Source organism: Liolophura sinensis, chromosome 7, assembly GCF_032854445.1.
Source record: "Liolophura sinensis isolate JHLJ2023 chromosome 7, CUHK_Ljap_v2, whole genome shotgun sequence".
NCBI classification, from domain to species: domain Eukaryota; kingdom Metazoa; phylum Mollusca; class Polyplacophora; order Chitonida; family Chitonidae; genus Liolophura; species Liolophura sinensis.
The window spans coordinates 14,070,558-14,087,208 of NC_088301.1; the positions used below are offsets into that span (position 1 = coordinate 14,070,558).

At 37.9% G+C, this 16,651-nt stretch overlaps 1 protein-coding gene across 2 annotated transcripts; it reads right to left on the reverse strand.

Annotated features, from left to right (window-relative positions):
* Positions 1–4,815: 4,815 nt before the first annotated feature.
* Positions 4,816–14,821, reverse strand: LOC135470229 (calcyphosin-like protein). Of its 2 annotated transcripts, XM_064749046.1 has the most exons (5): positions 14,777–14,821; positions 14,429–14,607; positions 12,563–12,740; positions 11,927–12,136; positions 6,668–7,624 (listed from the first exon to the last, which is right to left on the reverse strand). In XM_064749046.1, exons 2-5 carry the CDS (start codon positions 14,563–14,565, stop codon positions 7,523–7,525), a joined length of 627 nt encoding a protein of 208 aa, XP_064605116.1. In that variant the 5' UTR covers positions 14,566–14,607; positions 14,777–14,821; the 3' UTR covers positions 6,668–7,522. The 2 variants fall into 2 exon arrangements, with proteins under 2 accessions (XP_064605115.1, XP_064605116.1); XM_064749045.1 differs by lacking the exon at positions 6,668–7,624 and adding an exon at positions 4,816–5,473 and having other exon boundaries at positions 14,429–14,820.
* Positions 14,822–16,651: the final 1,830 nt, after the last annotated feature.

A 16,651-nucleotide genomic window follows, 5' to 3' on the forward strand; every position in this document is an offset into this window, starting at 1 on the left:
CTGGAACGCTGGCCACTACGCCATGGAGGTCCCTATGTGGTTAAAGGGAAGAGGGGCTGAAAACTGTGATATCAGTGCTTGTGGTCTGAAATACACGCTCTTCAGAAGACTCGGGATGCCACCAATTTGAAATAAATGGTCAATAAATTATAAATGCTATGAGTTCTTATATAAAAATTCATGTATATACAGGTGAAGGACTGTGACGCGTAACACGTCACAAAGTAACGAATGACGTAGCAACTTTAGCGTGGTCTGCACGGTCAAAGGTCAGAGATGATAGGCATTTCTCATCATAAGATCGAAATAAGCATCACTGTCGACTGAAGCACTAACTCCACTATAGTAGTTCATGAACTCTTCTTTGGTGATCTGAAAGCGGACAAAATAAAGAGAGTGACGCAAGATACGACAGGTGCCAAATAAACATATTGGTATATTCTAGAGAGACTACTATACACAACAACAACAAGTAAACTGTTCAATAAATTAAACTATATAACATTCATCTATAACGTTCATTTAATCTAGTTTTGCTTTAGTGACCTTGCATGTGATCTGTTTTGGGCCCGTTTTACAAATCAGTTCTAACCGACGTAAGATTCATGACAATATAACGACCAATTTATATATGCGTATGTACGTGGCAGAGAAGCAACAGCCATTTAAAATGCTCTTCTGTAGATCTCATCATTATGAGATCTTGATTATCTCAGAGGTATCGTTTTACCTTGTAAGAACTAAATAATTTTGTACAAATTTCTAGAGAGAATATTGTTACATGTATTAAGTTAGATCTAGAGAGCATACAAGAGAAAAATGTTGATAGCAAATATAGTCTAAGATGTTTAATTCATTGAACGACAAAAATTTGAACGCATGCATGCACACAAAACTATGTCCCACGATTAGATCTCGCTTAAAATTATGGAATATCAACAAGAAAAGAACAATGCATATATATATGAACAAAAAAATAAAAAATAATAACTTTATGAATACAGTTAAATTATTCATAGCCCAGTTGACATCAGCGATGAGCGCTAAGCGAGACAGTGACAAATACCATTTTCAACGTCTTTGGTAGGACCCGACTCGGGTTTGATCCCGGGTCCTCCGACTTCGAGGCGGACGCTCTAACCAACAGGCCATCGAAGCAGTCTCAGTGTATACTTGCACGGAGAAAGAGTTACAGGATCTGAAGTGCGCAAGCTTGATTGCATGGCGTAATAACTCATGATATCAAAGGGGGCAATACGTGTCGTGGGATAGGCCTGTGGGGCAAAAGCTGTTTGGCGGGGATATGATTCAAAACAGTATACATCTACATGGAATCGACGGGGGTAGGGGGGGGATGAGTGGGGAGGGGGGCACAGCTAGCCTTGGGATACAATCCACAAGAAATGGCAAGGCAAGCTATATCAGTGATTTGGACGAGATGATCAATAATCAATAACAATCAATCAACTCCGAGTGACAGAATCGTCAATACCAGGCTGATGCTTTGGGCCCATGCAGTTACTCAAAACGTGCATTAGCAGTTAAGACTGGTATTAACTTTAGTTTGGACTAAAGTCCATTTGTTTTTTCCTAGGGAAAGAGTGGCATTAAAGTTTAAGCCTTGCTTAACTTTTAATACACTTTTGTACAACAGGCCCATGGTATAGTAAAGGGTGGGGCAAACCAGACAGCGCCCAGGGAAACTGTCTCTTGGCAGGTGTGCATGGACCGTCCACTTGTACAGTGTAAGTAAATATAGGACTGAATCCACACGCTCTAGTACACAGTGGTATAGTTGGTATGGTGCTTTGTAACTTTTATCGAGCAACGCAGTTGCCAGAGTTATGGAGAGAAACATATACATTTGGGGTATTAATTTATGGGGTATTACCTCGTGTTCACTGTTTCCTCTTTCGAGAATTTGCTTGCATGTGTGGATCTGATATTACGTCGTGCTTAACAGTTTTTCAGTAGGGGTCATTCTACGTGTGTGTACATACACTGTGTCTTCCTTTTGCACAGCGAGTCCATGCCACCAAAGTGCTGCCGCCACTGAAGTATCATGCCCAAGACATCAGACATGACACCCCACCCAGTCACCTTGGACCGACACCGACCCAACCAGTCCTGTTTCTTTGCTTAAATCTTTCAGAGCTGAGCGCCAAGCGAGGCAGCAACAAGAAGTATTTTTTGAAGTTTTTGGCATGACTGGCATGAAGCGGTCTGGTCTTCAACAAGGGTCTATAAAAGGGCCAGTGGAGTGGCTTGATAAAGAACATTATATTGGATTCGAACGCACAATGCGTGAATTAATTTATGAGAAACGTCTTCTTTCGGGAATGGGCCATGTTACAGGCGCCATGCAGTGGAATGGTTTGATAAACATATTTTGAACACGTGGCTACGTCGACCTACGCGAGAGTCGCGTGGCATCGATGAAATATCTTTGCCTGTTGGCCCACTCTGCTGTCATGAATGTTCAGCACCAGAGTGATAATTTAAGGGGATACAGAGTCGATGCTAATTTGGCTAAAGATGAAGGTACGTTTCCCTGTGTTAAACCCTAAAGCCTTGGTCACGTTTGAATAAATGTACAATACCTAAAATTCAGCTTGCCTCTCACATCAGCCAATCAGAATCGATTCAGGATCCCTTTAAGAACATCCTGTTGCAACTTGAATCCTAAATGACCATAGATCTGCCCGAAGTACATGTGCAGATGCCCTACCTACTTTTGGGTGAATGAAGGTTTTAACCAATTATAGCAATTTCGGACTAGACCGTAATCAGTTCATTAAACCGCGCCTTTAATTTTTTGTCTGACACAGATCATATTTTACAAGTTTTGAGATTCATGCATATAAATTTTTTGTGCCTCTGTCTTGTAGGTGTAGGCCTATGGGTTTCCGTTGGCAACATGCTCATCAATAAATGAACACAGCAAAAGGTAAAGGACAGACTTTCTTAAATCCGCAGTGATTCATCAGCATGACTGTGCTTGACAAACATGTTATAGACATCGTCATTGTTGTAGTAACGACTTGTCACGTTCCCCGCAGCTGCATACACAGCCTCCACCATGGTGTGGTCATCTTTAAGAGCAAAACCGGTTTCATCCAAACGCGACCATAAATTTGATGAAAATTGACTGCATTTGATGAGTTTCAGCGCGATTTTATTGCAACCATTCCAAAGTTAACCCCATGATGTATAGGTCTAAGTGTCGTTGTGTGATCAAATCAAAAGTTCCCGCGGTTTCGCCTTCCGCTCCTTATACGCATGGTCGCCATCGGAAAAATGCAAATTCTTGAATATACACCTATTCCAAATAAATAAAATAAATTGCATTACCCCCATTTAATTTTAGCAGAAATAGCTAGCAATATTTTATGTCAAAATGAAATAGCTAGCAATATTTTATGTCAAAATTTCTGAAGCCTAATGGCGTTCACTTCACTCCTATCCCAAGGAACTACATGTTGTATTGTCGCCATGTTCCATCGCATCGCAGTGTCGTGTCATCGATGCGCGCTGTAGAAAAGGAAACTTTCCCGCCTGTTCAATATTGCCCATTCTTACTTTTGCAATAGCGTGTTGTGGCCAAACTGGTGACGTACATATAGCATATGCACACACATACATGTGTTATACAAGAGAAAAACGGTTAACGGTAAAAGCTTGGACCCAAGTCGCCAATGCGTTGCAAACACCACCAAATCTACTCGAAAGTTATACCTACTACCACACAGCCCGACTCCTTTCTTTCAATCGAATTCATGCTTTTGTGTGCTTCTGAGAGTAAAAGCAGCTTTGTCACTTATTTCTGTGTAGAAATGACAATTCTGACTGCTTTTCGCAGCTTTGACCTTTCAAACAAAAATCCTCTCATATGCATGGATAAAGACGACGTCCGTATATATAGGCGACAGGGGTCCAGGATCTGAATTTATTAGTATGTGTTTCTCAATGGGGAAGCTTTGGAATACCTTTAGGACTACACATTTTAACCCCATTAATATATCGCTCCAGGCTATTTCCAGGTAAGAACAGAATAAGGAGGAAACATTCGATGGAACAGTAAAAAGACCACGTCATAGAAAACCTGAGGATTAATTTCTACGCAAATCACTCATATTAAACATTTTAATTATCCAGGAAGTACACAGAAAACAGGAACTTAATCGACAAAAGAAGTCACCCAAGCAAGTACAGTTAATGCGTTCTATATAAAATGCATCACTAAAGCTTCTAGACCATTACTGTCTAAATCTGGCTCCTTACTTTTTGTATAATACTAACAAGCACTACGAATTAAGCCTTAGGATGTTTATTCTATAATAATTATATTATGTAGGCAGCGCTTAAAGGCTTAAATTAAAAAAAGAAAAAACATAAAATGTGTACAGCCATATGGAATAATTTTCGATACGCTGCATGTATCTCTCATTTTCGATGCCGCCCCAAATGAAATCTGCTTGACATTAATCTTGAAATACAGTCGACGTTAGGAAGAGGGCACTTTTGCAATGATGATGACTGCCGTGTAATGCTCTTGCTACAGGGCATTTCTTCTTGTACGCAAATTAATGCCGCATATGTTAATGGAAATCCAAGTGCCTGCTTCCTGTTCTAGTTTAAAGAACAAGCAAAGGTGCAATGTTTACTTTGCTGTAAACCTATTCATATACGGAGTTTGCTCAGCTGGTTAACTGACGAAAACCTATTTAAAATGCTTATATGTACATGACATGTTTTTGTTGCATTTCCCTTTAAACTCTATATGATGGATCTTCTAATGCCTGCGCGTTACTTCCAGCAAACACTCAGCAATGGTATAATGATCCCATAGCCAGGACTGTTAGACATTGCCCTGTACAATAATCGCAGTAAACATAATTATCCGATTATAATCTAGATACTGTATGATATATCGCCACAATTGATTATAAACGGACAGTTCTTTCCAAAAATATGTGCCAAAAATATTTAATATAAGCAAGGGGTATTTCAAATATTTTCTTTTTCCTGCCTAGCTCATTTTATCATTTGAATTTCAATATGTCCCCTAACAGACAAATATGTAGTTAAAGATTTTACGTTGCATAATTAATGGTAAAGTCTTAACTCATTACATATAGCATGCAGATCAAGATGACAGAAAACCTTAAAAATTATCAAATCCAGTGTCCTGATTACATTAAATGTTTGTACACCTGCTCCAGTAGCAAAATTCTGTGCTCCATTAAGGAACAGTTCATGGGATAGCGATGAACAGGTGAGTGCTTCTGACATGCAGGGTGCAGTACGGTGCAGGAGGTGCAGTAGAGTGCAGGAGGTGCAATGTCGTGCAACACAGTGTAGGCAACACATATCAGAGATTCCAAGCGGTGCGCATCATCAGGTCAAAGTATGCATCGCTGTCAATATGCGCGCTAACGCCAGCATAGTAATTCATAAATTCCTCAGGAGTCACCTGCAATAATTAGTCAAGGTGGTAATTATATAGAGAAAACTAATTATATTAAGAAAACAATGTCATAACATCAACAACAACAAAATTCAGATAATCGCTACATGTATTTTCTGCTTGTTCATCAATGCAACAAACAAATTTATACATTTAATTATTGTCTCCTTAAAACAATTATAATACAATTTTTAATACAGCTTTGAACTGGAATGACTTCTAGGTGATTTATTAACTCTAGTAGAGGCTATAAACCTCTGCATGCACTGAAATACACATTAATATGTAGGATAAATAAAATCGGTTTTACTGGCAGCCATAAACTTACCCATACAATCATAGTACCAGTAATAAAAATATGTATACTAAAAACATGAGAGGCTGAACTAGCCAAAAAAAAAAAAAAAAGCTGTTCTCCTAAGAGGTGGCTGGCCAGTAAAAAGAACATATATGGTTTAGCAACAAAACATGCGTAATAAGCCAGAGAAGCTCTGCACTGTATAGCATGCAATAAAGCATACCCTTTTTTTTCCAAACAAAGCTTCCAATAAACTGCATTAGTTAAAATTTTTCAGAAAATTCTTTCCACAGAAGAAGATTACCAGTTGGCTGATGGATGAATATTAAATGCACATATCAGCATAACCACATTATCATTGTATTCAAAGTCATTTATATCGAGAAAAACTTTAGTGTCTCAACAAATGGTCGTTTTCTTTTATTCATCAAGTTCTTGTTTTATCGCTTTAATTTTACCAAGCCAAACCTTATGCATGCTAGGCCTCTATGCTTACTGCAGATATAATCTGAAATAAATTGCCGCTGACACAACCAAAACATAAACTTGATACACTTTCAAAAGCCACAAAAGCAAAATTCTAATCCACTCTTTACATAAGTGTATGTAGCTAGCAAACAACATGGAAGAAACATATTCAAGCTGAGAATAAAAGTACATTTAGTACATTTCAGTGCAATACTTGTTTACCTCATACATGTGTCTACAAAATGATACCTTTTCTCTGAAACACTGATGGGATAGCCCAGGACTGAGAAGTCTACTCAACACTGCATTGAGGGTAAGACGAAATACAATGTTGTGTTGTCCGAATCAATCATGGGCTAACCTATTTAGCACATATCATTATTTTTGAGCAATAAAAAATCAAACAGAACAAGTTGTAGTATAGAAAATAGAAGATTAACTTAAGTTACATACACAGTTTAAGAAACAACATAGCAATAGCAGTTCAAGGAAACATTTTACCCCTACCGTTATGCATTTAAATCACAGATGATATATGGAATTCACTCAGATATGTACAAAATCTGAGAACTAAAAAAATAAAAAAGACATTGCCGAGCACCAAATTAGCAATGCTTCTGGGAATTTTTCCTCAGCTCTGTTGAAAGGTTAACAGTAAAAGACAAGTGATCTTTCTCTGAGCCATTCCAGAGTTAGGTGATGACTGATAGCTGAAGTGACAAAGAAATTCAAATATTTCAGTATTTCTGTACTCACTTGGCACACCAAAATTTAAATTCCTGTTTTACGGGCTGAGGGAAACATTTTCCAAGGTCAGAGGACCGTATGAAAAAATTTTTTAAAAAATCATGGAAAACGTATGCTATTTTTTGACATGCAGACATATTTACATGATGGAAAGTCTTTAAAACCAGGAATAATGATAAAAAAAAAAGAGATCCACCAAAATAAAAAAGTGGATTTTCAGTTTCACATTAATTCTGTTTTTGGATTTGTAGTGTCAAGTCACCTATAAAACACAAAATAACATTGGTTTGGCCTGAAAGAAAATGTTTCTTTCTTTCACTGCATGGATGCCTGAGATCAAATACTGTGTAAGGCTGGAAAACTAATCCACTGAAGTCAGGTAATACATGATCAAACAGGCGTAATACTAATTCGACCATCAAAGACAAAGAGAGTAATAAACCAGGTGACATGTTAATTACACAGGTGGTGTGCCAGGTAAGAGGTTGGGGAGACGGTGCTGTAGTCGGTGCAACGGTGCAGCTGGGCTCTCTACTGACAGTCTAGATCTTATAGGCATTTCTCATCATCAAGTCAAAATAGGCATCATTGTCTATTGAAGCACTCACACCACAGTAATAATTCATGAACTCCTCTTTTGTCACCTACAAAGAATAAAATCATCTATAATACAAAAAAAGCAAAGCTGTGATATATGTGTGCAAAAAAAAGCTCAAATCATAATAAATAACAGAAATAAGTAATAACCTAATCTGCTGATTAAATCAAGATGAAATATTGATCAAGAGAGGAACAAGTGAAAGACTAATCTACTGACTCAAGATGAAATACTGATCAAGCAAGGAACAAGTAATACCCTAATCTACTGACTCAAGATGAAATATTGATCAAGAGAGGAACAAGTGATAGACTAATCTACCGACTCAAAATGAAAGACTGATCATACATACTACAGTGTGATTTACTATAAATCTTTGCTGATATAAAGCTTTTTATTGTTGTTATTCTTTTTATTATTATTTTTGTTATTGTTACTAAGTTATGTTTTCAGTTTGTTATTGCTACGATATGCATTCTGGATGAGTTAGTATCACATTACACAGAGTTATTGAAATGGTCATGTTTGCATCCATGTGTTCTACAGGGGTTACACTAAACATGCTATGGTGACCAAAAACATTTCCCATTTCCACTTCCATGCTCCTCAGACAGTGTTGTAGGAGGTGTCAACAAACTATGTATTGATATAGAAGGCTTTGTGATTACACGGACTTTGTTTAACATTTTGCGGATTGTTTGAGTTAGGCCTACATGGAAGTCACTTCACAGCGTTATATGGTGAACGGTTGTGTGGTGAAAGCTCTCATTATGCGATGATTAAGTGTACAAATGTATTTCAGCTAAAAGAGAATTTCAATGAGAAAATCTGTCATCAGCCTCCTGTGTTTGTGTAATTCCAATTTGGCATGTCAGTCTACACGCACATTTTGTTTCTTTACAGTCGAGAACTGTCCTCCTATTGCAGAAAAGTTCCTTTTCCAGGGTTTTCTATATTGGGGACCTCCATTAAACACAGAAAACGTACTTCACGCAAGGTTTTGGAGAACTAGCCCTACCAGGATTTACTTTTACCCCATTTCAGTAGCACTGTGTGCAAGTCCGGCATATTGGGAGACAGGATTTGTTTGAGTTGTTATTACATTAGGAGTTCAGACTGGCTTTATAAACAAAATGTCTAATGATTTCCTGTATACAGTTTTGCCAAGACATAATTTATGTGTCGACAGCGAGAGATAAGATTATTGGTTTGCCCTTTCCCGTAATTAATGGGTAGGCACGTGGAAATTGCTGTGTCCTGTGAATGTAAGTGGCTTGTATCTACATGTAGATAACACCAATCTGTATGACTAAAATTTCATCTGAGAAGACTCCATTAAGTATTACCTAAATTAAGTATTCTTGTTCACGAAATATGGGCAGAAGTTGACAGTTTTTCAAATTATGCCACAATGAACAAGAAACGTTTGGCTGCAGTGGTGCAAATGCACGTGTGTAGGTGTCATTTTGATCACAATTTGACATCTTCATCTTGTCTGCTGGTAGGCCTAGTCTGTAAGCATGGATCCGTGGTGTGCTAAGTTCTGCTACAGCTTTGTAAACACTAAAGCCATGCAGTTTGAAAACAAATATTTGTCATGACTCTTCACATCCTTAGACATTCTTGATCACATTTTCCCAAATTCGCATTTATCATACAATAACGACAATAAAACAATCAACCTGTTCAGAAGTACATGTACTAAAATTATTATGATAAAAAACTGAGGAAAACATGAACTGTTGGTGGTAGGAGCATTGACAAACTGCTCAGTGAAGCATGAGCTTGTTTATTACATTCTTGAACTGTCAGTATAGTCCTCTGACCACACCTGATGCTCTCCTGTGGCGCTCTGTCAGTAACAACCACAGCCTACGCAAAGAATCCTGGGACACACTTTCCGAGTCGCAGGGCGAAACTTTAGGTAATTTACCAAAGTCCCAAGCACTCTTTATGTACCCACCGGATATTTTGTGTGTTCTCAGTCACTTCTGGTGATACACTAAACAGGACTGTGTCATGTCAGCTTACACGAATGTCAGTATTTACTCCATACAGAACAAGATGAGATAATGATATGCAAACAGAGAACTGACTACTGTACATTTATGTAACTGACAGAGTCACCCAATTTGATTGCATGAGTGAGTGCTTAGGGTTTAATGTCGTACTTAACAAATTTTCATATCACGACGAAGGAATCCTTTGAGTGCATGCAATGTGCCTCCTTGTTACAAGATAGATTTCCACCGCTCTTTTATCTAGTGCTGCTTCACTGAAATGACTTACAGAAGGCTATTAAGCCACCCCACCCAAGCCAATATACTGGTATGGGTCAACCAGTGGTTGCACTATGCCCTTAACGCTGAACCTCAAGCAAGGAAGCTACAACTTTATTTTTTAAGGTCTTAGGTCAGAACCGACCCAGGATTGACCCTGGATCTAGGGCCCCCGAAGCGGACGCTCTACCAATTGAGCCATCGGGATTGGTCTCACCCAATTTGATCATAGAACCTACGACCTTTGGTTTACCAGGAGATAGCCAGTACATTTTACTGCGTTGCATTAAAAAAATACACCTCTTATAATACTCATGAGACTGAAGACTGAGTTTGGACCAAAATGTGTCTATGCTCAAGTACAAAGGTGCTTTCACTCTTGGGGCTGAGCGATACATATTGGTGAGAAGAAATCACTATTTTGGTGAGATGGGTTATTCAGTTAATACCCCAGTGAAAGTCTGATTCTGTTAAGGAAGAATTCAGATTAAGTCATGTAGGTGAGTAGATTTCCCCATTCTTGAAATTTTGATTAGTCAAAGTATTGATATTATAGTTCTTGTGAGATGGAATTGATTTGAACAGGTACGTAAACTTCCGCCCACTCTTGAGATGAAAGTTTGAATTTCTGAGAGAGGGCAATGTAGTTTTTACTCAGAGTTTGTATGCCGTATACCTGTTTGGAACAGAGTTGCATAAAGGTAAGCATAATTTCACATATAAGTGCTGTTAATTATTATTATTCAAATTATGCAGCATGTGCAGTTCAATTATTCAGGTATAAAAACGGAAGATAAACAGAAATTATTGAATCATATAATGGTTCTCACTAAATGACTTCAATACAATATACCAGGCATACAGAGGTAAATGCGATTTTTACATCATTTATTAGATTTTAAATATTAGCGCAATCAAAGTTCACGTTAGAAATAGATCACTAGGCCAATGAAGGATCAGTATTTAGTGGAACTTAGGGCAGGGTGATATCAAGATCAAGTCCGTGACAAATGTATTCATGTCAAGAACATTTTTTTTAGCAGAAAATAAAGCACGACCCTAATAAAGAAACGCTGAATCACTATCATACTTCCTGCAAGGATGAAAACTGATCTTACTATTGCTACAGTCACTACATAAAACAGTGTTAATGTTGGCATTTCACAGCCACTGATAATATACCAGCTAATGAGAATGGCAAAAATTATCATGCAGTATCACGGCAAGTCAACACAGCTATATCATAATCAAGGCAGATATGAGGCATATGAAAATATGTACATATTTTTCAATGATAAAGCTAAAGCACTGCCCTAGCACCAAGTTAAGCTGTTCATGCATGTCTTCTTATGTAAATATTCCATAGTTAAACATAATTCACAGTCGCTAATTATGAGCATAACTATATGAGACGAGATATTTCAATATGTGAAAATAACAAAATAGTTAACAAGACCTGATATCTGAGCAATATCTCTTTTGTGTATAAGAAGACTTTGTATATGATTATCTTTAACATAAGTCAAAAAAAGAAAAAAGAAAATACAGTAATATTTACCTTGTTTCCGACACATCATTTTGATACACTTAATAAACACTATCTTACACAAGACAATGATATATTAAAAGATTGTTTACAGGTCTTTATCCTCCACCAAGTTTCACAATCATCTCTTCTTCAGTTTTTGAGCAGTTTCAAAAATTTCAGAAAATGTTTATGTTTATATTATGGTATGACCTGAAATTCTACCCATGCCTCAGCTGCGCATTGAGCCTGATTATGGAGTTCTTTTCATCTTAGAACGTAAGATACTATTTTACTGGAAAAAAGCCAGTTTCACCACCAAAAGCAATGTTACAACATTTATTTGCCTCTAAAACTGCACTTTTGAGACACAGTCTTAGGACATTTATGGTAGCTCAGGCATTGAAAGATGGTGTAAAACTTAATGGCTGAACTTTGACTAACTGCAAACTGAAAGACTGTCACATGTGATATTTTACCATCTGTAAGGCATAAAATTATAACAGTGGCCTGATTTTGTAACAGATTAAACTATCAAGCTTACCTTTCCGTCCTTATTGTTCACTGTGTCAAACACATCCAGGAATTGACGCAAGCACTGTTCCTCTGACCACTCGCCGTTCAAATATTTCGGGTGTTTTTTGACGTTGTAGACTCCTTTAAGATCCTCAGTGGTAATGAATCCGTCTCCTGTTTTGTCCAGTTTTGTAAATGCTTGAATGATCAAGGCTTTCCTTGCTCCTGACATTGGAGGCTAAAACGACATTGAATCATTTGTAAGATTTAAAAACAATGCCCTTGCTTTCTACATGAGCTCAGTTGTTGTTGTCGTATAGCTACAGCCACCAAAGATACTGATAATTTCAGAAGCACTACCTTAAGTTATGGCTTTCTGTCATAAATCTGTCAAGAAGATGGATGACTGAACTGTACATGTGACCTTTTTTAATCCTGTGATGTGGTGCTGGTGTCATGAATGTTACGAATGAGTTTCAGCTGTACCATACTGTCTTCAGTGTGACATCATTATGATGAGCTGGGATAGGAACGTCTGATGTCAACAAAGCATAAGAGTCCTGCTACTGGCCATTAACTCCCTTCCCACGGAGTCATAATGTGGGGCTCAGCTTTACAAAATCAAAACTTGATTTTAACACAGCTCAGTGATAACATTTCTTACCCTCAGAGCTTTCAGGAATTCATCAAAGTCGACAGATCCACTGCCATCCTTGTCCAGCCTGTTGAATAACTCCTGCATGTCTTCATCCTCCATGATCACACCATAGTCACTGACGGCTTTCTTGAACTCTTTTATGTCAAGTGATCTGTTCTCATCATCATCCATGATCTTAAATGCCCTGAGAGATCGGAATTCAAAAAATCAATACTTCAGTAAAAGCAAATTGAAAACCAGCGAGAACTCAAGAATCCGTACAGTGCAAAATTTGACCAATTTAAAGACATTAGGACAAAAAAACAAACCTGTTGATCCACGAATAAGCTTAACTTAATGGAAAAACATAGATACAATGGAAAAAAAACAAGAGAATTTGCATATTTTTTCAGAGAATCCTTTATTGTGCAGGACAGACAATAACAACTTAACAGTGAGATATAAAATAATTAACTCACAACTAGAGTATTATGTATGTAAACAAAAAGCAAGTGCTTCGAAAATGCATAAAACTGCAGTGATTGCAAAAGCATTGGCCTATAATATAAATCTTTAGGCAAAACATCTATCGATATCTGGTCCAAGTTATCAGCCAATACTTTAATTCTTCAAACTTTTTAACCACCACTGTAACCAATATTTTGAAACATTCTGAGAGAACTATGGGTGTAGAGAAATAATCTGGAATTTTATAAAGCATGTGTCTTCAGTGATACAAGAAATTTTCATATGCATAAAATCCATTGGAAAATGGTTGAAAAGGCTGAAGATTTACAGTATACTGACAATAATACAATACTTGTATAAAAATATATTAGATCGTGTTCACTCCTAATTCCCTATCTAGCTCATTATAATTGAAACTACATTTTTGAAAATAGCAATATTTATACGTGGGAAAAATTTGAATATGATCTATTCTAGATGATCCACTTGAGTTTTGCAAAAGGACTGAATGTACGTATGTATGCATGGGGTTTTATGTCATAATTAACATTGCTTTTAGTCATATGGCCATGAGGAGTCATTAGATGTGTGTTCTTATCACTGGCAAATTTAGTATGCGTGCTTGGCTTTTTGCATCGTGCTTAACAATGGAGTCATATGATGATGAAGTGCATACAAACATACTGTGTTTTCTTGTGGCAGGACAAGCCCATGCATTCAAAGTGCTGCCACACTGAAGTATCATGCCAAAGACACCTGACATTTGCACCAAGTCACACCATACTGACACCAGAGCCTGTGCTTTTTAGTCACATGACGACGAAGACCGATTAAGTGCATAGACATATACCGTGTCTTCTTGTGGCAGGGTGAGTGCATACCGTAAAAGTGCCGCTGTCACTGAAGTATCATGCTGAGGACACCAGACACTCCACCCAGTCACACAATACTGACATCGGGCCATCCAGTCCTGTTTTCTTGCATTGACCGCTCAGAGTTGAGCGCCTAGCAAGGCAGCAAAAAGTACCATTTTGGTCTTTGGTATGATCCGACTCAGATCTTCTGCCTTTGAGGTGGACACTCTCACCATTAAGCCAGCAAAGTGGTCACAAGGGAATGAAAAAATTTGCACTGGGTGAAGTGTCATGTCTGGCACTGTCAACCCCACCCTGAACCACTACACAAATAATTTTGTTTTTCCAAGTTTGGTATGTGTCAATCATGGAACCCCTCCTCTCTATGTTTACATAATAAATTAATATCTGTTGTCATATGTACAGCATCAGTTTGTATAAGAACGAAAGTAAATATATATTGTTCAACGGTGCTAATAGATCCTATGATCGAGCCGAGGCTGTCATATCTCTGTTCATGGGCAGATATTCACTTCCTCTGGTACTGTTTAAAATGGGAAGGTTATCTTACCTGGCCAGGCCCTTGATTCCGTTAGCTCCTCGAGCAAGGCATTTCAATCGCAGTTTCTCCAAAGGATCTGTTGCTTTAGCCAGCTGTTTAGAACATTTCAGTTTCATTTCGTTTTCAGTTCTTCGTGTGGCCGCCATGCTTGTGGTCTTGTTGTTGCACGCAAAGCTATTTCTCTGGTCCTGGAAAAACGTTCGTATAACTGTCGGATTACCTTGATTACAGGTAAGGTAGCAGGTAAAAACTAAGCAATACAACGAAAACTAAACTGGGCGATTTCTTTTAAAATGTCACGGCTATTAACGTACGTGGTCAGAAGTTATCAGTTGTAAGGAATTTGCGAGGACATACCTGGATAAAGCGTTTAAAACATACAACTCTTAATAGGTGCGTGTTGTGACGAGCGTGGACAGGATCGATTTGCCGCTAGAAGCGTGACGTCAGCTTTGCTTGGCTGTTGCTAAGGACAACCCAGCTCGACGCGCGCTGTCAGTATTTGCCAACAAAAGCGCGAGATTTGAGTTGTACAAGCATGCTCAGTTGTCCGACTTGAAATGAACAAATGCTTCCTGGCATTAAATACAAGTACAAAAGAGCGCTCGGCATGCGCTGGGAATGTGACATTCGCCAAGACCACACTGAGCATAAAAGTTTACGTTGTAGTAATAACGTTACATTGTATTTCTTTTGTATTGTTTTGTCTGAAGAAGGCGTGCAGCCCGACTGCAAATAAGTAAAAATTGACAAGCAGAATTTGAGAAACCATAAGAAACTAATTTTAACCATTTGTGTGCTGATATGGGCAATGTTGACTGGAGGGTTAATAGTTCCATTTCGTCTTACAACTTATTTATTCAGGTTAATCTTCATTTCAGCTACGGCATGGTTGAATAAAACTTCAGACTTGTTTTTTTTCTGCTGGTAGTCTGTAGGGAGACAGAAGTGGATGGACTAAGAAATGTATTACCCATCCGTCATTATTTAGTGTCTGTGTATAGTAGTACCGTGGCATGTACATGCATGCTTGGTTTTTTACATTATACTTATGTTGTACGTTGTCAAATGATGATGAGTCCTTCAGTGTGTGTATATTTATTTTATTTGATTGGTGTTTTATGCCATACTCAATAATATTTCACTTGTATGACGATGGCCAGCATTATGGTGGGAGGAAACCACGATAATGATGCAATCCGCAGGGTGATGTCACAGACTGATGTAGGTAGCAAGTCACAAATGACACCAGCAGCCTGTAGCAATGACTTCAGGTGCCAATTCCACAAAGATGTTTCTGACCGAAGTCAGTACTTAAAATCTCTTTGTGATGCATAATTTTTTGACACTGCAAGTTGAAATTTAGACACGTTCGTTCTAAGATAGCATTGATATGGGGGACAATGTTTCAATTTCCAAATCCCCCAAAATAAGCTTTAAGATTGTATTTCAAACTTTGACTGAAGTCAGAAATGGTTTAGTGGCATCGGCCATAGAGCAAGTTACAGCAAAAATGTCGCAATCTTAAGGCAATATACTTGAGTCATAACATAAATTGTTGATTCATGAGGATATTATTATTCGAATATTTCTGCATTACCTCTGCGCTGATCTTCAAGCCACATTACTGACAATACCAAGGCAAAATTATTGTCATTAATAACATATGTAAGATTACAATGGTAATACAGTGGTCAGATTTACCTCCCAGCATCAGCATTGTACAGAGGCAGAGAGGTACCGAAGCTTGAGACTGATGCAAGTTAAAAACCCTTACTTTGCCTTCATTGGCACTTGAACTCACTGTAGTTCATTTCTATGCCACACATCATCCTCATAGTGAGCACCAATAGAAGGAATAAGCAAGCTTGTTGCTTTAAACGTTATTTTTTAAAATTTGATTGGTGATTAATGATGACATCAAAAATGTTTTACTTAAATGGCAGCAGTCACTATACGTTTTTATGGATGAAGGAAACCAGTGTGCACGAAGTAAGCCACTGACTTTTGCCAGGTTCCTCAGAAAGCCAAAACAGCAAGAGCTGGATATGAACTCACCACCTCCATTTATGGCCTGACATTGTAATATTGTAATAAGGATGAAAGAAAGTCAAAGCTTTATTTTCTTTCTGACAAATATGCCCCTACTTATCACATTTATTTACAATTTCAGAATAATGGCAACAGAAGACAAAAAAAAAAATCTAGTTAACAACTAACAATACAATGAAC